Genomic DNA, 22,477 nt, shown 5'->3' on the forward strand with positions numbered 1-22,477 from the left:
AAACTTTACACATGATAAAAGAAGTTTATGCACTGTACACAAGCTCCTTTCTCACAAAGCTTTTATACCAAGAAGCCACACATTGCTATATTGTGCGTCTATAGAAGCTTTTCCTGCCTATTGAAGTACTGTTCTCCATTTAAATCCTCCCCTCTCAAAATATTTCAGTCAGTCTAAAGTTGGGTTGGACAGAAAACTGCCAACACTTTAACCAGTGAAAGGAACACTGGGCTAGTTACAAAATTCCTATTACGTCACTAAGATGTTCATTGGTCTTGGTCAAGTTCCCACCCACAGTGTCAACCTTTCTGGCTATGGAGACCTGAGGCAGAAGTTCATATTAAGCAACAGGGCAATGGCTACAAAGTAAAAACTGGCATGCCGACTGTATGGCTACCCCTGCAAGTCCCACTTGGGGCATTCCACTGAGTGGTTTGAATAAAAGTCCGCTCACTTTCAGATCCACAGATGCCTTGTAGAGAGTAAGGGAGTTGGGAGACTGGATCTGCTGTTTGGATGGACTGTAATCTCACAGATTTAGGAGATGGTCCGTGCAACAGCTTTATCCCATAAATACACTGACAGGGCTACATTAAGGCCAAAACCTTGTGAAAACTGCCCAGTTGTATTGGGGCATGTGTGGTTACTTTTACTAGCAATTTACTATACCTGTAATAAACACAAGGAAGTCATATATATGTTATGTATAATTTTGGACAAGTGTTCCCGATAAGTGTTTTTCAGTAATTTTTAAGTCTACTAAAACACATTTAGACATAGGAACGTGTCCGTATCAGTCACACAGGGCTGGAGGCGGCGAGCAGGGCCGGAACTAGGGGTAGGCAGAGTAGGCACGTGCCTAGGGCGCAAAGCTGGGAGGGCGCCAGGCACGTACCTCCTCTGTCGCCTACCCCATTGTCCAGTTCCCTTCTCTTGCTGACTTTTGCACTTCTGCGCAAATTCGCGTAAAATACGTGCATGCGCACGCGAGTGCAAATGCGCGCACACTATACAGGCGCTGCGAGTGCCGGGCCTGCCTAGGGCGCCTGCCCAGCGTGGCCCGGCACTGGCGGCGAGATCCTTCCATAGGCTGGAGTCCTGTTTTCATTTGTAATTAGCCTATGGCAGGATCTGCCCCAACCCAGCGCGATTTTATAGAAACGTGTCAGTATCGCTTTAATTATTATGCTTATGCTAGCAAAGATTAGCTAGATTCATCCTATAACAATGTACACCTTGTATAAAGATACCCAAATCAGATTAGATTAAAGGGGTTGTTCACCTTGAAATTAACTTTTAGTACTATGTAGAAAGTGATTCGGAGACCATTTACAATTGGTTTTAATTTTTTATTATCTGTGTTTTTTTAGTTATTTAGCTTTTTATTCAGCAGCTCTCGAGTTTGCAGTGTCATATGGCTGCTAGGGTGCAAATTACCCTAGTGAACATGCATTGATTTGGATTAGAGACTGGAATATGAATTAGGAGAGGGCCTAAACAGAGAGATGAGCAATAAAAAGTAACAATAACAATGCATTTGTAGCCTTACAGAGCATTTGTATTTTAGATGTGACTCCCAACTGAAAGATGGAAAGAGTCAGAAGTAAAAAAAACCTATAAGAAATAATGAAGACCAATTGAAAAGCTGCTTACGATTGGCCATTCTATAACATACTAAAAGTTAACTTAAAGGTGAACCAACCCTTTAAGAGACTTCATAGACTTCCTCCTGTGACACAACTATTGGATGAAACATGGCCAGACAGAATTTACATTTTACTGCCAGTCAATGTGACATTTTAACGAAATGAAACGTGAGGAATCTACAGAAAATTACATAGAGGAAGAGAAGGCATAAGGGAACAAATGGAATCTATGTCTGGGCGTGAACCCTAGAGAACAGGAAACAAAGGCTGGAAATGACAGCTAGTGTGGAGTTAATGTTGGGACAGGAGCTATTTTTTTCTATGTGGCGACAATGGAATATTGAGTAGTAAAACAATAAGCCCAGTGCTGGACATAACAAGCATTATGAGCCAGGAAGCAGAGAGCAGGTATTTTCTGCCCTTACAAACTTAGCTGCAGAGCGCTGCTTCACATTCACAGACAGGCCCGGCTCTAAATATACAGCCAAATGCATATATATATATATATATTCACAACTGGAGACACGCAGTTTAAAACCAAAGGGAGACAGAGAGGAATAAGGACTGTCGCAAAGAGAGATGGTATTTGTTAGCTGAATGTCACCAGGTTGTTTTATTGGGGAAACCAGGAATAACCATTTGCATGAAACCGATAACCGGACTATTTACAACTGTAACTAAGTATAATATATGGAATATTTAGCGCTTATTTGGCTCACCTCTGAAAAACACTTGACACCCACTGTGTCAGCTGGTTCTGTATAACAGTCTTGTAACAGTAGTCCAAACCCTATCTATCACTGTGCGTGTGTTTATTAGCTTTTTTACATTTCCTTTTTGGAGAAAAAAAATAGTATTAATAACACTGATTGGTAAGGTCTACTACTCAAACGATTAGACAGCCATTTAATTTGCCTACATGATTCCAAAACTGTCATTTACTTTCCCCCTTTAATATTTGAGTAAAGCTGCCCACACAACAGAAACTGCAATTTGGACCCACCCCTCACATATACAAAGAAAAAGGGTGGTATGATCCACTGTTCAAAAAAATCAATCCACAAAGAGTCACATATTTGCTTTAAGGAATGAAGGCAGATATGTTAAATCAAGGCTTTATTATTACGCCAATGTGATTTTCAAAGACTTGCTAGTTTCATCCAATAACAATGTGCACCTAAATCAAATTAGATTAAGGGGTTTTTCACCTTTAAGTTAAACTTTTAGTATGATGTAGAGTGATATTGCAAGAAAATTTGCAATTGATTTTCATTTTTTTATTATTTGTGGCTTTTGAGTTATTTAGCTTTTTATTTAGCAGCTCTCCGGTTTGCAGTTTCAGCGGCCTGGTTGCTAGGGTCCAGATTACCCTAGCAATCACGCTTTGATTTGAATAAGAGACTGGACTATGAATAGGAAAGGGCCTGAATAGAAACAAGTGTATTTAAAAAGTAGCAATCACAATAAATGTGTAGCCTTACAGAGCAATTGTTTATAGATGGTGTCAGTGACCCCTGTTTGAGAGCCAGAAGAAAAAAAAAAGAACATAATTCAAAAACTATATAAAAAAATAAATGATTAAGACCAATTGAAAAGATGCTTAGAATTGGCCATTCTGTAACATACTAAAAGTTAACTGAAAGGCGGTTCCACCTCTTTAAGGCTACAGAGTTCAATATCTGAGCAAAGGCAGCTCTTACAGTGATGGTAGTAGGTTACGTTCAACAGATTATTTGCATGCCGAGACACCGATAAAGTCATCTGTAAATATTATGCAAAAAATGCAGTTTTACTAAAAATATACATTCTGTTAGTAAGTGTTCCACCATCCTGCATACTAGGCTGGACTCTCAACCCACATCAATAAGAATTCTGTTTGGGGGGGAAAAAAAACAAATAGTTTGTGCCTGAAAAGAGCCTTCCCCTCTGTCACTGTCCTGAACACATCAATAGTGCCGAAGATGAAATAAGAAACATTATATTTAAAGGTGCCAAACAGAGACAAATGGCATAGTAGCACAAGGAACACACACAGCAACAATGTACCAGGAATCTGACATAAGGATTCCTTCATCCCCCTGACAGCTTCTTTACCCGGGTCTCTTTCTCGGGGCCACAAATCTTGGCTGCAAATTCTGGCAGAAACTGAAAAACTGTAACTGATGATAATCCCCAAGTGGAACAAAAATGAAACAAAGTAGCCAGACCAATCAAAATCCTATAAAGGTCACACAGTCATTTAGTGACTCAGTACACTGACCTCCGCCTTATCCTTACAGATACATTAGCTAGCGTTACACACTCTGGTTCCTAAACACGGGCGTTTTTTCTTGCGCTCCACTGTGTTGCGCTTTCTTCTATTCAGCCGCAGGGGAGCGCAGGAGTAGACAACTCAATTATTGTCAAGGGGGCTGTACTCAAACAGACACATGCGTGCGCTGAACGCAGGTGAATGCAACATGCTGGGTCCCACCTGCGTTTGGGGCTTACATGCGTCTGTGTGAGTACAGCCCCCTTGACAATAATTGAGTTGTGTCTACTCCTGTGCTCCGGAAGAAAGCGCAACACAGGGGAACACAGGAAAAACCGCCCGTGTGTAAGAGCCTTTAGGCCAAGGCCAGACGTGGCGTTTTTTAAAAAAGTTTGGTCAAACGTAAAAATGCATAAAATGCACGACCACTGAAACTAATGCAATACGCACTATGTCTGTTTTCACAGGGCGCTTGCAAGCCGAAATCTGCCACGGGACGCCAGTATTGAAACGCCAATACGCCAAGAAACTACCAAATCAATAGACTCTATGGGATCTGCATGTTTGAAACTATGCTTTATGTAAATACGCAGCGTATTTTTAAAAATTTTAAATAACGTATTAGGCCGGTGACATAATTACATTGCGTATTGACAAGCAAAACAGCTACATTCTGCATGTAAATTGTTTTCCACTTGCCTTTTTTTCGCAAAAATTTACTAAAATTTGTGGAATTGTGGGGAATGAGAAAAAAAAACAAATTCATGCTGGGAAAAAAAAACGACAGGCTGAAAAATGCATATTATCATGTGTGGTTTCATCTGCGTATTTACCCACGACCACACGTTTTTAAAAATGCCACTTGAGACCTTGCCCTTAACAAGAGGTTGGATGGCTATTTAGCAAGTGAGGGAATACAGGGTTATGGAAGATAGCTCATAGTACAAGTTGGTCCAGGAGTTTTTAGAGTCAGAAAGGAATTTTTTCCCCCTCTGAGGCAAATTGGAGAGGCTTCCATGGGGGTTTTTTTTTTTTGCCTTCCTTTGGATCAACCGGCAGTTAGGCAGGTTATATATAGACTAAAATGTTTGAACTTGATGGGTGTGTGTCTTTTTTCAACATAACTTACTATGTTACTACACTCTTTCCCTAGATAAGTAACAGAGACAAAATGTCAAACAACATCACTGTTCTGTCTGTCTAATGCCACAATATGATACATGCAGTCATTTGTAAAAGATATTTCTTCTCCCCCCCCACCCCAATAAAAATTTAAATAAATTGGTTCTGCGCAAGGAGTCGATGTAAAAAAGAAAATAGTTTTCATGTCATCACCTGCTGTAAGTAGCACATGGCAAATGCCTGAGGGACCACCAGGAGTTCAGGCTTTGTATGGGGGGGGGTCATGTATTTAACTGTTGAGATACCATAGCATATATCTGAAGTAGGGATGCACCGAATCCAGGATTCGGTTCAGGATTCGGCCTTTTTCAGCAGGATTCTGCCGAATCCTTCTGCCAGGCCGAACCGAATCCAAACCCTAATTTGAAAATGCAAATTAGGGACGGGGAGGGAAATCACGTGACTTTTTGTCAGAAAACAAGGAAGTAAAAAAATGTTTTCCTTTCTCACCTCTAATTTGCATATGCAAATTAGGGTTCGGATTCGGTTCGGTATTCGGCCGAATCTTTCACGAAGGATTCGGGGGTTCTGCCGAATCCAAAATAGTGGATTTGGTGCATCCCTTATCTGAAGAAAGTATGCAGAAAATTGAATTTTGTTTAGGATGTATAGTATTAAGCACTTTTTGCTAAATATCAGTTCCTACCTGCACCCTCCGAATTTCTCATATTTTAAAACCACGACCAAACTTCAATGCTCGATTTGACCTTCTTTATTAATAAAATCACCCAAATTAATCATGCTTTTTGCAGCATCGAATAAGAATACATCTCGAAAAATTCAAGTTTTTTTTTGGATTTACGAACAATTTTTGTTGATTCATTAGATCGGTGCATAAAGACTGTTGCAATTTAAGAATTCAATGAACTAGATTGAACCAGATCAATTTAGAATTTTACTGAATCAATATAATTCAGAAGAACTCTTGACTAATTTGATGAACTTGATAAAAACATTTTCAATTCTATCAAAGATTGAATGTCTAGGAAACCTGCGAGATTCCCTGTTGATCTTTGATAAATGAGCTCTAAGGGGGTTATTTATCAAAGATCGAGTTTGTGAGCTTTTAGCGACCTCGAATAAACTCGCAACTCAAATGTTTGCTTATTTATGAATTAACTTGAATGTAAAAACCCTGAATCAGGGGGGAAAAACTTGAATACTCAAATTGATCGAATTATTGGCAAAAAAACAAACAAAAACTTAAATAACTCGAAACAACTTCAAATGGTTCAAGGGACCTCTGCCATTGACTTCTACATGACCTCAACAGGTTTTAGTTGGAGTATTTAGTTAGAGTCTGGCTTTTTGCAGCTTCGGGGCATAGTAATTCTTGAGTTTTTTTTCCGCCCAAAAATTTTAGTTTTTACTGAAACTACCCTCGAAAACACAACTTGACCTTTGATAAATAACTCTCTAAGTGTTCAGCGTTGGACTGGGCCAGTGGGCCCCAGCTATTAGGCCCAATCTCTGCTCTCCACCAGGAACTTTGATGGCTCCTCCTCTAACCTGATCACAGCTGCATGTAAGAGGAAAGAGAAACAACACACATTTAGGAGGTGTAGGTTGGTGGAGAGTTTCACAAGAATGGAGGAGTTAAGAACTACAGTGGAAGACAACAGTCCAGTGGGTCCCACACACCCCAGTCTGAAACTGTATTTTTCCTCTTGTTCTACAGCAGTGGTTCTGGGACTAACCCTTCTGATGTGAAAAGGTATTTTAATATAGAGGTCCCAGATATCACTGCAGTGTGAATAACTAGACACTAGAGCAGTGGTACCCAAACTGCAGGGATTGCCCCCTGGGGCAGGATAACACTGGATGTCACATCCAGCTAAATGCCGTCTGCTCTACTAGCCATCTTAGAGGTTAGTTTAGTATGAGATTCGGAGTAAAGCCTTTTTCTGCTCCCCCTTGATATTTTTGGGAGTATGGTTTAATGCATTTGAATGCATTGAATGCATTCTCTATAAAAGAATAACTTTGGGGCCCGTACTAGATGTTGGACCGCCAACCACTGCATTAGAAGATATGCTCAACAAATTAGAGGATTATTGGATTTAAAATTAAATGGGGTGTTCACCTTCAAAACTTTTTTTCAGTTCAGTCGTTTTCAGATAGTTCACCAGGAATAAAGACTTTTTCCAATTACTTTCTATTTTCTATTTGTGACCATTTTTCTAGGACAGGTATGGGACTCATCCAGAATTTTATGGACCTGGGTTTTTCTTGATAACGTATCTTTCCGTAATTTGGATCTTTCTACCTTAAGTCTACTAGAAAGCATGTAAACGTTAAATAAACCCAATAGGCTTGTTTTGCTTCCAAAAAGGATTAATTACATCTTAGCTGGGATCAAGTACAAGCTACTGTTTTATTATTACAGAGAAAAGGGAAATTATTCCGAAAAATTTTGATTATTTGGATAAAATGGAGTCTATGACAGAAGGCTTTTCCATAATTCTGAACATTCAGGATAACGGGTTTCCGGATAATGTATCCCATACCTGTACTGAAGTGTAAAGCTAAATTTTTCACCTGCATTTGTCTTTTCTAAAGCAGCTCTGGAACATGTTGGGAATAGGTATTTGCCTACAAATGCTTAAAAATTTGAACTGCCGATCTGTATCTAAGTGACTAAAATCACTATTTTGACCAATCATACATGTGTAAACGATTTGCTTGCAAGAGTTTTAAAGAAGAATAAAAACATTTACATAAAAAAAATAAAGCGGCTCTGGAGGTGGGGGGGGTTGCTAAATGGATACATTTAGTCGATACATTTCCTATCTTTGTCCCTGCTGAGCAGAATCTTTGAGTTTCATTACCAGCTGCTGTTAGAATTGATACAATATTTGATAATACTCCAGAGATGCTGCTGAGAAATGTATCAACTAATGTAGCAAACTCAAAGGTGAAAAACACCTTTAAGGGCTGATATTCCATTAAGAAATGCTGTTTTTAAGTCTATCTGCTGAAACTAAAAATTTGGGCTAGATATTGAGGGTATAAAGATTTATAAGTCTGTTCCCTTGTGAGGAGTTAAGGGGGCTTATAAAAATTTTGCACTATAACATTTAGCAGGGATGATTAAAACATCAACCTAACAGCAATAGACAGTAATGAATTCCATGAAGGATCAAGCTATCCTAAACATCACTCTCTCCCACACTACCATCTACTGGCCATCTATATTATTCCCATATATTTCTGTGCCACAGCTGCAAAAGGATATTTCACACAGGCATCATGTGCTGCTTGCTTGGTGCATTACATTCCACTAGCAAGGGGGGGGGGGGCCAGCGTTTTCTGAGCAGATCTGTACACATAGGCACAGATGGTGAACAGACATAATAGTGAGTAAAGCTGATCATACACATGAGATTTAAGCTGCTGATTCAGGTCCAGCAGTCCAAGTTGGCAGCAGCATATCTGCCTGTGCACGCCCCCCCCCCACCCCTGACAGATCGCTAGCCAAAAACTGCCATATCTTACAGGGTAAAAAAATCCCACCAGGGAAAGGACTGCATTGGCATATTGATCTGGTTCTCTCCCAAAGGGTCTCCCCATTATAAACGGCCATATTGGGCAACTGCTCGTTTACCCCACCAAAAAAGTGGATCTTCAAGTGTATGGACATCTTTAGTCTGTCTAAACCATAGGGGGGGGCACTGCTCGCAGTGAGCTCCTTGTATCTACCATGTGATAGAGTCCTGCATGGAACCAATTTTTGAAACCCAGACCTGCATTTTTATCCACTTGGAATGATTAACTGACCCGCAACTGCCTTGTCCGCAACCCGATCTGTGACCCGCTGACCACCATTAACCAGGAAGTGCTGCAAACCAGAAGTGGCATCATCAGAAGTGGGCAGGGGCTGAACAAATGTGTAAAACTTGCAATAGATAAGACCCACAACCCGACCAGCGACCCCGCATCTGAAAGTCCTACCTGCACATTACCCGCTTTTTTGCAACAAACCAAAGACTGCAGTTACACTGGTAGCAGTTTGTTGCATTCATTTTAATTAGTGTAACTGAAACCAAATCTCTAAACAAAGAAAAAACTAAGCCAGAAATAAAAACAAATGTACAAAGTATGCGCTTATCTACTTCTGCGTCCAAGTAATAAATACGTGGTTCTGAGACTAAAAGGACACGCAGGACACATGTAATTGCTGCCCATATATAAGTTGGCTTTGTACGGACTGATAAGAGCTACCGACTCCTGGTCCTGGACTAAGTGGGCAGCTTATTTCCCAGTGTATGGCACCATCAATGGGCCTGCCTGACCAATGTCTGTCTGAAAAATGTCCAGATATAGATCAGGCAGGTTTGGTTTCCCCATTTGATTGAGGATCACATCTGAATTTTGATGCAGTCCTGGTCCAGATGGCCTGCATAACCACAGTTAGGATCCTAAAGCTCCCCATAGACGCAAAGACTTTGCGTCTTTTAGACTCTTGCTAAACGACCGATTTTAGCGAAGTCCAACCAATCCTTCAAAATTATCGTGCGGTTAGTGGGATTTGAACGATCGAACATCTTACGATTTTTCACCCGACATCTGTCAGAAAATTGATCGGCCAGGTTAAAAAATATTTGTCGGTCCCAGTGCAATCTCTCTATGTTTGCAGGGACAGGCAGGCAGCTACCCTTTGTTTTCCTGGCAATAATCGCCTGAATTGGTCTTTTTAGTCGGTGGATAATTCGTACGATTGTTTCAAAATAATCGTGGCCTCACGATGACTATCGGATCTTTTAAAACTAGGTTGCTCAGTGCGGCCCACTCTTATCTTGCAAGCTCCAGTTAGCAATAGTCTGAATTTTGCACACACAGAGTTTGCAAGACAGTGGGAGGAACTAACAAATATAGCCTAACAACCCCTATAGCCTCTACATAATAGGACCATTTCTACTAACCAATACCTTAACTGAAGATCATGGGCATTCACATATCTAGAAATGTTAATAAATGTTTTTTAATTTTGTAGTCTAAAAATGTCTTTAATAATGTGTACATTATTACAGTGATTCAAATTACAGAAAGATCCTTTATCCAGCCCCAAGCATTCTGGAAATAGCAAATAGCTCCTTATACCTATATGAATATATCATGTTGACTACAGGAAAAGGTTACACCTATTTTAAAGCATTTAACAATAAACAAAACCTGTCAACACTCTCTCTTTCACCGTTCCACTCACTATGCTATGCTAGAAAGTATTCAGATGCTGGCGCTTTTATCCACAGCAGAACCAAACTGGGCGCAAGGAAATACCTCTGAAAATGTTCTAAGCATGAAACCTTGTGTAGGGCTGTAAAAGAAAAACAGGCAGAAAATATTTATAAATTTAAGAGCGACTCACGTTTGTATTTAGAGTTGCAAGACTCAGCTGATCCTAAGAATAGAGCGGGACTAGACAGGAGGACGCCTTGTCTAGGTCAGTTTTACTTATACATCTCCCCCATTCCTTGAGACTGTGACCTTAACAAATCACAAAATTAACACCAACTCAAGATTATTTACAACCTCTCTAAATCTGACAGTCTGTTCTAATAAACATGTATTGCCTGTGGTAATGTTACCAGAAAGGTACAATCATAGTGCATGAAAATGTTTGTTTGTATCAAATTTTCTTGGTTATGTAATGATGTACTTTCAGTCAATTATTGTACCATTTACATTTGTATCTTTCATTTCAGAATGATTAAGCTTTTTATTAACGAATATAATATATATATATTTTTTTTACAATAGGGGCACTGATGGTCAAGCTCCTCTGTCTGTACATTTGGAGAGATACAGTAAATGTTCAGAAGAAAAACAGAGAACTGTTCTGATGTTGCTCTGCTCAGGTTTTCCGATTTCTTTCCTGGACAAAGCAACATTAGAACAGTTCACAGTTCTCCTTCTGATTGTATACCGCTTAAAATGGAAAAACATATTAATTTCAATTGCAAAAGTGCTTGGAAAACCACTTTGAGTAATTTTCCTTTTTCTTTTTTAAAAAGTTTACATATGCTTGAGTGTGGGCCAATTTTTATCATACTGCCCTTTAGAGCGATAATCCTGCAAACCTGGAGCAGCTGTAACTGTTCTGATCATTTTGGGTTCTGAATGGGCCAAAGTTATGAACAATAAAAAAAAAAAAAAAATGTAGCCATACTTGGTATGGTCAGTTGTACTGGATTTGTCCAATTGGTCAGTGGGACGATTTGTTGATGTACTGTAGGTGTGGGCCTGTGTATGGCCACCTTTATTGTAAGACTAACAATTTAAAGAGCACTACTACAAAAACATGGCAATTCCTATGATATTAATAAACACAATGTAACATTTTTTTTTTTTTTTTTTACTTTCATATAACTATTGCCTCCAGCATCTCTGTTAGCTAAGGCCTTTGGACTGTCACAGAAAGGATTAAGCCTGTCAAGTACAAAGTAGTAAGTGAAAGTCTACCACCTACAGAATGACAGAGATATATCTGGGGTGGAAATAAGAATACAGCTGCAATATACCTAGAAAAGATAAATATTCACAAACCATTAACGCACATAGCATTTACCTTTTAGATAACAAGGTCTCCTGAAATTAAAAATAATGTCATACAGAGCTATTTCAAGCACATAAATTTCTCAGAATCACCCCTCCATTTCACTTTGAATGGGAATCACCTCCAATAGCCTTTGGCAGTTCTGTGTTTATCGATCAGAAATGCAGCAAGACTTTTAAGCCATAAGGGTCTGGCACTTGATCATATGTGCATGGAGGCCATTCAAATACAAGCTGAATACAGGGCTGTTTTAGCATTTTGATCCCTGCCACAGAGTTAGCGAACATTCAAACATGTGTATACCCTAAATAAAAAGAGATTTCTGGAAAAAAAAAAAAACTTTCTAAAGCCATGAATGTAGCGAACTTGCTTAATTGTGGGAAAAATATTCAACATATGCCGACTTTTCTCCAAAGAGATTTTTGAGAGCTTTTTTTTTTGGCCGCCAAAAGCATAAATTCCCAACAATGCTCCTTGTTGTTTGTACTTAAACTAAGAAGAAATATTCTAACATTTTCTCAACAGTCTTGCCTCTTGAAGACCCTGCTTTACTGGAGTCAGCGTCTACTCTGGTGATCAGTATAGCAGCGCCCAACCATGTAAAACCACACACGGGGCACTTGATAGGAAATCTTTCCTCTTCTTCTGTATTTTCGGTGATTACCTGAATGTGAATTCCAATTAATTTTAAGGGGCAGGTATTGTCGGGCTCTTCATTGCCTGAAGGAAAGGAGATTTCCCACCAGGTTATGAAATGCCCTTAGATATCACCAACTAAAACTTGTCAAAATAATGTATTTCACAATGCTTAGGGAACAGTAAAATAAAATGAATATAAACCATAGTGTACAATTTTCTTTTGCCTTTAGGCCCTGCCAAACTACCCATCAATAGGTAGATAAAACATATCACTTTTAGATAATTAAAACATTCTACAGTATGCATCAAAGTCTCAACTTTCTATCTGTGTAATGTAAATGATTAATGTTGACAAAAACGTTGACCAAAAGGTTCGGTATCTACTGTTCTGCTGATGGGTCAAACAGACTGTAGAACTGGCTCTGCACATTTTATCCACCATTCTATTACGCACAGAGTTCTATCTATTCTATCCTGCACACAGTTGTCTGTCTCAAATTTTACAGGGGCTGCAATTCAGATAAACTGCAGTAATAGAGGACACTGAGTAACATACAGTAAGTAATGAAGTCACTGCTCATGGCTTTGGAAAAACTTTGTTCACCCCACACACGGCTTAATTTAAAGCCTACAAGTGACACTAAATACAGGTTACATATTCATGTGCTTGTAAATGTCTCTCTCCTACAGACGACATGTCAGCTCCTAATCCTACAGATCAGGTTCTCTCTGCTGGATGCAAAATGTCCGGTTACCAATGTCAGGCGCATGAAAGAATGCCAACTATCCCAGAAGGAACAAGGCAGAGCGCTCTCTATACACAGCACTTACATGTTCCAAAGGAATAAGACACAGGAATAACACTTAGCCCATTAAATGGAAGGTTAATGTGACCAGAGATGCTCTGCCATGTTCCACTTTCCTTTTCTTGACCTACCCTCTAAGACCTAAAAATTTTTTTTATATAATCATATTTGGTTTACTTGTAAAAAATATGGATGAAAGTAAGATCAATATGTCAGGAGATCCTGGGTTGCCAACTAGTATTTACAAGATAATCAATTCTATTACATCACATGCCTTCAGAGGAACAGAAAAAGAGGTGTAACCTCGTTTCCAACTAATACTGGCCCCAAAAAATCATATTACCACGTTATTGCAGGGACTCATCTTCTCCTACAGTAGAAGAATGGCTTGCAAATGTTACTACTTTCTACTTATACAGTATAAAACCATATTAGGGCTACTTACTCTTATCTATTTTTTTTCTGTTTCCCTCTCTCTCCCCAATTTTTTCTTCTTTCTTCTTGCTTAATTGTAATTGGCTGATATAGAATCCATCCTGCTACTGATTTAGTATAGATCAGTAAGCAGTGCATTTGTGTGCTACTACACGGATCTAGTGATCTCTACTTACAGAGAAATCAAATGTCATCCCAGCATTTGCCGATTAGTGGTGGAGGGGGGTAATGGTAATTAAAGCTAAAAATCTTTAAAAATGTCTTACGACTTTTAATTGTTAAAACCTTTTGTAATATGAAACATCCATTTGTTTAACAATAGTGCCTCTTTAAAGTAAAAAAAAAAGTTTTGTATAGTACAATCTTTACTTTTTTAAAATCCAAGATTAATCACTTCAGTCACATTGCTTAATATTCATTCATAAGCCTCTGCTCAAAAACACTGCAGAAATAAACTGCACAAAGAAGCTAATTCCACAGAAAGAATAATAGTCGTAACACACCCAGTAGTTGGAATTCAAGTTATGCAAGTAGCTTCAACCTACATGCCTTTGGGAGGAAAGAAAAAAGGTTGGGGGTTGAGGCGTCAGCAGACACCAAGAGTTAATGGAGATTCAGACAAAAAAACACTTAAACTTGTTTTACTACACTACAACCCTTGAGAATGTGTCTAATGCATTTACGAAGATCCTGACAGCATGATAAGAAGTTAAAAAGAATTTTGAAAGGCGCAGATGAATTAAAGGATGTTACTCTCTGTTCCACAACGAATATAAAGAATTTAAGAAAAATATGTTCACTTCACAAGTAACATTTAATTTGCAAATGCTTGTGTTTGCATATTCTATTCAAAATCCACAAACAGGTGAATCTCATTCATTCCTGTCATTATGGGAGGCATCATGTATGTCACGTGAGAGGTGCCTCATAGTGTCATTTGCATTTTTCAGTGAAACCAGCAAGCATGTTGCTGCCCGCCAAACTGGAAATTGCAGACTTGGCAAAATTCTGGCAGTTGTGCCATTCCCCTTAAGGGCTGTTAAGCCATTTCTCACAGCCAGCAGCCCTATTTAACATAATACACACGCCTATTTAACATAAGTTTGCACATCTCTAAAATACTGTACTGTACAGACCTGTTATCTAGAATACTCGGGACCTGTGGTTTTCCAGATAACAGATCTTTCTGTAATTTGGATCTCCATATCTTGTGTACTAGAAAATCATGTAAACATTAAATAAGCCCAATTAATATTTGCTTCCAAAAAGGATTAATTATATCTTAGTTTGGATCAAGTACAAGGTACAGTTTTATTATTACAAAGAAAAACCTGGATCATTTGATAAAATGGAGTCCATGGGAGACAACCTTATTTAATTCTGAGCTTTCTGGATAACAGATCCCATTCCTGTACTTGGTTCAGCTCTAACCAAGAAACTATGTGCAATGAGTCTGCATGGAATTCCTCCCACACCCCATAACATATAGGCAGATTAATTGGTTCCAGATAAAATTCAACCTAATATGTTGTATGAATGTAACAGGGATTTTAGATTGTAAGCAGCAGCACCGGGGCAGGGAAAGGAGAATAAATCTATGTGTAAGAACTAATGTAAAGAACTAAAATGTGGTGGTGCTTAAAAGACCAGTTACATATAAACAAAAAAAAAATGTTAGTATACATTAAAAAAAAAAACCCAACACAAATTAAACTTTACAAAGTCTTTATTAAGAAATAACTTACCGAAACTCCGCTTGCGCTTCCCTTCAGAAAAGGTTATCGCGATCCATTGTGCAGTGCTCGATTTCTCCTCCCTGCCTTCCTGATGGGAGGAGAAATCGAGCACCGTACAATGGATTGCCATTGCCTTTTCTGACGAAGAACAGAAGAGGAGTTTCGCAAGTTATTTCTTAATAAAGGCTTTGCGATTTTAAAGTTTAATTTGTCTTAGTGTTTTTTTTTTCAATGTATACTAAATGTATAGTAACGCATTTCTCAAAAATTGATTTTGATGTTACTGGTCCTTTAATAAAGGATACTAATAATAAGCTCCATGGGTGAACCCCCCCGTTCTTGTCAAAAATAGTCTAGCTCAGCTTGCCAGTCATCAGGACCAACATCCCACCACAACTAGGCAGATTCAGGCAGCAGGACATAAAGGTGATCTACCCTCAATATCAACACCCACGTGGTACAATTTAACTGAAGTTTGCAATCTCCTAAACTATTCTAGGGCATATAACAATGCATGGAATCCAGAAAAATGGTGTGATCAACCTGCTTTTAAGAGGTTTCCAATTCTATTACTCAAGGACCACCAGAAGTGCAGTTTTCTGTGATAACCAGAAAACAGAAGTGGAACTGAACTGCATGAATGCCTCATAAACTAATTTATACATCTGCGCAGACGAGAGTACATCACTGTTGGTGGTCTTTTCAGAGCTGGACAAGCCACAGTTCAAAGCGAAATATGTTACTATAGGTGCAGATTTAGCAGGGGTTATACTGTATTATGAAAGCCGTGGTCCAGTTAAAATATTAGCAATTTGAAACCTGATTTCCTCAGCTGTATTAGCACAAGTAATTTAGTCCAGCTTTTGGGTGTGGGACTCCCGGTCAATATAAACCGCAACAGACTGCGGTATTACAATATGGGTTGCCAAACTTTACAGGATGTCCCCTAAGTTCCCATGAAAGCGCCCAAAGATGTTAATAAGGAGCCCAGTAGGCTAGGGCCACACTAGGCTGATCTTGGCTGGAGGAGAAACATAGGCAGAGAATCCTCTCCTATGCTGCTGCTTTCTGGTTAATGTGCCTACACCCAGAAGAATTGTCTCTGCTCCGGTGTAGGCAGATGCGGAAAATATCGGCTTTGAAAAGCGAACTCTTACATTATTTGGCTGACCCGCCATGTCTGCCTGCACCCGAACAGAGACAATGCTTCTGGGTGCAGGCTCAGCCGATTGCAGCCTGTGGACTTTTGCAGGACGAGAGAAGCGAATCCATTCTGTGCCCCAACTCCATTCATTTAAGCGGCTTCCACTTGCATGTAGTCTCATGCAGCGGAGCAGGTCGGTCCAAAGATGCCTCCTTTTTATACTATAAATTATATTCAACTCACCCCCGCATTCCTATTCTTCTTTGTGACACCCTTTTTCCCATGCAACAGTAGTTCAGCAAAATGTAAAACATTTCTTCAATAAAACGTGTTATTCTGCACATATTTGCAAATTTGGGTTTATTTGTTACCTTAAAAAGTTTAAAATGGACTACTTGCTAAAGTAATGAAAAACCTTCACAAATGTTATGGTTCAAAGTTTTAATTGTGCATTAAAACGAAATCCCAGGGCTAAGGATGCGCGTTCTTCATCAAAGTCTTGTTGTATAATGTTGCATGTGATACACTGCAACGTTTATTCGTTAAACATTGGTTACATTCTTTCTTATGGCAGTATAAAAAGTATCCTTGCTATTGCTAACCAAATACTAGTGCAATCTAGATTTAATATCTAGAAAGCCTTTAATCAGAAGCTAAGAAATACAGCAGTCATTCCCAGACAATGTCATATATAAAGAGACTTTCTGATTTGCTTTTGCACAGTAATAACATGATAGTAGCCTGTGTTTGATGATAAATAAGCATCCCATGTTGATAGCAACTCTTTTTATACAAAAATCTGACCCAGATTCTGGAAAGAACTCATTCTTAAAACAAGGTCCAAAGTCGACTTGTGTCATATAAAGCGAGACCCCAATTTTACTTTTCCTGCATCTTTTTGAAGTATTCCATTGCATTTCAATGGGTGTATTTCCCAGATTTTACCATAATGGTGGCCCATTTTCCTTCCAAATGCCCCTTAGTCCCCTGTGAATGTTACTTTTCGTGAAACATTATGTTACATCTTAAGTCATTCGAACCTCGGTTTTATACCCTCCGTTTTACATTTTCCTGCATTTTATGGGTTTTGTGGTCCCTTAAAAAGCTTAACATAAGGGTTTTACTGTATGGGATCAGAATTGTCTATGTATATCTCATTCAAAACATTTTAAAGCTATGAAATACTTTTGTTACACTATGATAATGGTATTGCATTATCTTTATGTATTATTTCTCCTTGTACATCTAATTCCCTTTCACAAACATGTGTCACTTGTATGTATTCTCTAGTTCCCTAACAAAGGGAGCTGTATCTGTAGCTCATCTTTCTAGATCTTCCCAGTTTATTCATTCTAAGGCGTATTCCACAATTTTTTCTGGCAAGCACGCTGTTACCATAACTCATTTTCAATTCCCTCTCCAAAGAAAGCCATCTGCCCACCTCATGCCCAGACTTGCAACCTACCCATCTTCTTCCTCATTTCTGCTCCCTTATTTCCTCCTTTCCAAACGCATTCTTCTTAAGGGTAAAGGCTGACAAGTGTTTTCAAGCTCAGTGGCAGGTGGACAAAACACTGAAACTTGCAAAAACGAGAGGTGTGATGAACCAATTTTGCAGCAATCCACTGCGTCTGACTGAAGTTCATCACACCTCTCGTTTTTGCATTATCAGCTTCAATGGACAGAAGCATCGTGATTGAACTTGTTGAATCCATTCACCTTTATTTATTAAAATACTGAAACTTGTCCCTTACTGAAAATGTTTAGGAATTACTACCAACCACCCAGTGCATTATGTGATAGGCTTGTATCACTTGATAATACACAATAGTGATGTGTGGGCCGACCCGATAACCGCGGGTTCGGGTCGACCTCGCACTGCTCCTTGCGGGTGGCAGGCGGGTGTGGGTTAAGCTCTTCTCCTGCTCTCCCCGCCCGCCACCTTCAAATGCCGGCATCCGACTTCCGGTCTTAAGGTGGCCATAGACTCAAAGATCCGCTCGTTTGGTGACATCGCCAAACGATCGGATCTTTCCCCGATATGCCACTAACGGCATGGCTATATCGGGGGTAATTCGAACGTTCGGCCGAATTACGATGCGCCAAGGGGCTCCGACGGGTCGGTCGGTTAAAAATCAAACCTTCCCGATCGATATCGTGGCCAGATATCGATTGGGAAGACCCGTCAGAAGCCCCCATACACGGGCAGATAAGCTGTCAAATTGGTCCAAACGACCGATATCGGCAGCTTTATCTGCCTGTGTATGGCCACCTTTATAGTCTTGTATCTGCTCGCCCCGCCCCTTTTGTGACGTCATCGGTGGGGCAGGTCGGCGCGGGTCTATAAAAGGACCCCGGAAGCGCGGGCGGCAGTAGGGTCGGGTGCGGGTCAGGAAAACCCTGACCCGCACATCACTAATACACAGTGCTGATTCTCTGTGCCATACGCTGTTGTTTAAAGGGGTGGTTCACCATTAAGGTAACTTTTATTATATTATAGAATGACCAATTCTAAGCAACTTTTCAATTGGTTTTCAATATTTAATGTTTATAGTTTTATAGTTATTTGCCTTTTTCTTCTGACTCGTTGCAGCTTTCAAATGGGCGTCGCTGACTCTATTCTAAAAAACAAAAACAAATGCTCTGTAAGGCTACAAATGTATTGTTACTTTTTATTACTGATCCTTCTATTCAGACCTCTCCTATTCCAGTCTCTTATTCAAATCAATGCATGGTTGCTAGGGTAATTTGGACTCTAGTTACCAGATTAACAGGTTAAGATGCTAATTGAAGAGCTGCTGAATAAAAAGTTAAATAACTCAAAAACCGTCAATAAAAAATGAAAACCAATTGCGAAGTGTCTCAGAATATCCCTCTCTACATTATTATTAACATGTATTTATATAGCGCCAAGATATTTCGTAGCGACGTGAAGTAAATGTGTTTATACAACTAAATCACATCGCTAGAACATATGGAGTTATATACACATCACAATCAATAACGGTACAAAAGGTGAGGAAGGCCCTGTGCAGAAAGAGCTTACAATCTAAAGGGAAGGGAACAATACACAATGAGTGGGCAAGATCAGAATACATCATAGTAAAAGTTATGAAACCCTTTAACAATTGATTCCCAAAACTTTTGAAGAAGGGCTAAATTGAATTAAATGTCCCCCTCCTGCACGGTCTGTGTAACAAATGATGATCAGGCTCACTGCCCCAAACTGATGGGCCCATCCCCCATTTTTTGGAGGCCCAGCCTGAAGGCCAAGTGTGAGACTTACTAATAGGGCATGTTTACCCCTCTAGAGATGGTCTGCAATTACATATGTATCTATATATAAAGGTTGGAGAGCCATTATAGCGAGGTTTACAGTGAACATTTATTTGCTGCCCCAGATGTTCTTAGAGGAATGTCTGACAGACCAATGTATTCCTATAGCTGCGACATTATTAGAAACTAAGAAGGGGGCCCTGACCAATGGCACGTGACACCTGAAGTGAAAGAGTCCACTGGCTTCCAGCATGACTGCCCAAGCGCACTCCTATTCAGCGCACTCCGAATCAGCCCACTCCTATTCAGCCCACTCCGAATCAGCGCACTCCGAATCAGCGCTATGTCCTGCCAGTCAGCATGTGACATAGGAAAGCCCCCCAGCAGCCTCCTCCGTCTCCTCCCCGTAGTTTTATCATTTTACCTCACGGTACAGTCACGATCACCTGGCGGGAGGCGAGAGAACTGGCAATCGCTCCTGTTAGAAATTCACTTGACGCAGCCACACTGTATCAACCCCGCACCTTCCCTCGCTGCCGCCTGTCACTATTAGCGCTACACTTTGCTCACAGGTCCACTCGCCCTCTCCCGGCACATGATTACAGCTGCTCCATGTCCTCCCCCGCTCGCTCTCTTTGTGGAGTCCGCCCCAGTCCCAACTTACTGTTATGGTCACTTCGTGTTTCTTCAGCCTGGACTTTAAACTCTTCATGATTCCCTTGTGTCTCTCCCTCCACACATTACGCTTTTCCGCTGGGATTCTATGGAAATAACGTTTGTTCCTCACAGTTTTCCCCCTGTGGCTTTTCACTGAATCTACTTTGCCCAACCAATCGGAGCTCTCGCCTTCCCTTGATTGACGAGCTATAAACCAATCACAGCCTTGAGAAAGTTACGAGGTGGGACTTCCTTTAGGAACTTTTTCCTTAGATTTGGGACACACCTTACAGAGGGAGCGCGGGGCTTTATAGGCAGGTGGCGCAGCGGGAGAAAGAATAGAGCAGGCTAGACAGACGCATGGAACGGCCACTGAAAACATTATATGGCGCAATGTTACGTTAACCTGTGGGACTGGGATAACATAGCTGTAATTGTGATACTTAATCATATGGATTAATAATCATACCTCCCAACTTTCCCTTTTTCGGAGGGACAGTCCCTCTTTTTACAGCTCAACATGCAGTCCCTCATTTGTACTGGAAAGTCCCTATTTTCTCTTCACTGAACAGCCAGAAAAAGAAACATAGTTTCTAACTTAAGCTGCCCCTGGTCATGTGACTTGTGCTCTGATAAACTTCAATCACTCTTTACTGCTGTACTGCAAGTTGGAGTGATATCACCCCCCCCCTCCCTTTTTCCCCCCAGCCAAACAAAAGAACAACGGGAAGGTAACCAGATAGCAGCTCCCTAACACAAGATAACAGCTGCCTGGTAGATCTAAGAACAACACTCAATAGTAAAAACCCATGTCCTACTGAGACACATTCAGTTACATTAAGAAGAAAAAACAGCAGCCTGCCAGAAAGCATTTCTCTCCTGAAGTGCAGGCACAAGTCACATGACCAGCGGCAGCTGGGAAATTGACAAAATGTCTAGCCCCATGTCAGATTTCAAAATTGAATATAAAAAAATCTGTTTGCTCTTTTGAGAAATGGATTTCAGTGCAGAATTCTGTTGGAATAGCACTATTAAGGTGGCCATACACGGAGAGATCCGCTCGTTTGGCGATGTCGCCAAACGAGCGGATCTCTCTCTGATATGCCCACCTTGAGGTGGGCAATATCGGGCTGATCCGATCGTGGGCCCTAACGAATGGGAACGGGCGGTCGGATCGCAGGACCGCATCAATGAACAGATGCGGCCGCGATCCGACGGGATTTTTAGTCCCATCCGAACGAGATCTGGCCGACTAAGCTGCCAACTTGGTCTGTCGGCAGCTTTTATCGGCCTGTGTATGGCCACCTTTAACTGATGCATTTTGAAAAAAACGTATTCCGATGACAGGATCCCTTTAATTGGCTTTTAGCAGAGAGCACAGAACAGCTAACAGGTGCAAATAAGATACTTTGTAACAATTTTGAGACAAAAAAAGTTTAGATAAGGAGAATTATTTTCGAACTTTCATAACCTGACAAATTTTGTAAAATGAACATGGTAATTAGGAGGTGTGGCCACAGAAAGGGGCGTGCTCAAAAATTTCGCTACTTGCGAAAAAAAATTTATATCCCTCCTTTTACTTCCAAAATGTTGGGAGGTATGTGGATATCGTCTTTCCAGCCTTCCTATCCTTTCAGCTTTTCACTAGGTACAACCTACAGTTACATTTGTATACAATAATAGCATTTTAAATTGTAGAATGAATGACATGCAAAATGCACAGTGTAATTAATAAAAAAAATTTAAAATTAATTAAAAAATAAAATGATACCATAGAAATCATGACAGAATCCCTTCAAACAATACTTTCGCTTTTCAATTAAAGGCAGAAGTAGAAATAATTTCCCCTAACAAACCATGAATGTGCCACATAAAGTTGACCATGGGAAAAGAAAGGAGTCGCAGCAGGTGGCAGAGCCTTTATGGTACTGGCACACAGGGAGATTTGTTGCCAGTGTTTAAAACTGCACTGATGCAGACTACAGACCTCCCCAAAATGCTTTTCTGCTGACAATCAAGTAAATCAGCCATAGGAAATCATGTCTGGTGGTTCGCAAAGATAATTCAGCCAACTTTGGGAAACGAAGCACAGCATATGTTAAAATGTTATCCTATTGATGATTTTTATTTGATTGCTGATGGGGAAGCA

At 40.1% G+C, this 22,477-nt stretch overlaps 1 protein-coding gene across 3 annotated transcripts in view; it reads right to left on the reverse strand.

The window, feature by feature from the left end:
- The window catches only part of uaca.L (uveal autoantigen with coiled-coil domains and ankyrin repeats L homeolog), a 44,598-nt gene extending 24,027 nt beyond the window's left edge, over positions 1 to 20,571 (reverse strand). For 2 of the 3 annotated variants that reach the window (XR_001934916.2, XM_018253342.2), the window contains exon 1: positions 20,336 to 20,571. Coding sequence is in view for 1 of the 3 variants with exons in the window: in XM_018253342.2 (XP_018108831.1) it covers positions 20,336 to 20,383 (48 nt within the window). In the remaining 2 variants the exon portion in view is untranslated. Of the gene's footprint in view, positions 1 to 10,447; positions 10,534 to 20,335 lie in introns of those variants that run through there. The other variant, XM_041586912.1, reaches the window with a different exon arrangement.
- Positions 20,572 to 22,477: the final 1,906 nt, after the last annotated feature.

This window comes from Xenopus laevis, chromosome 3L (genome assembly GCF_017654675.1).
Source record: "Xenopus laevis strain J_2021 chromosome 3L, Xenopus_laevis_v10.1, whole genome shotgun sequence".
NCBI classification, from domain to species: Eukaryota; Metazoa; Chordata; class Amphibia; order Anura; family Pipidae; genus Xenopus; species Xenopus laevis.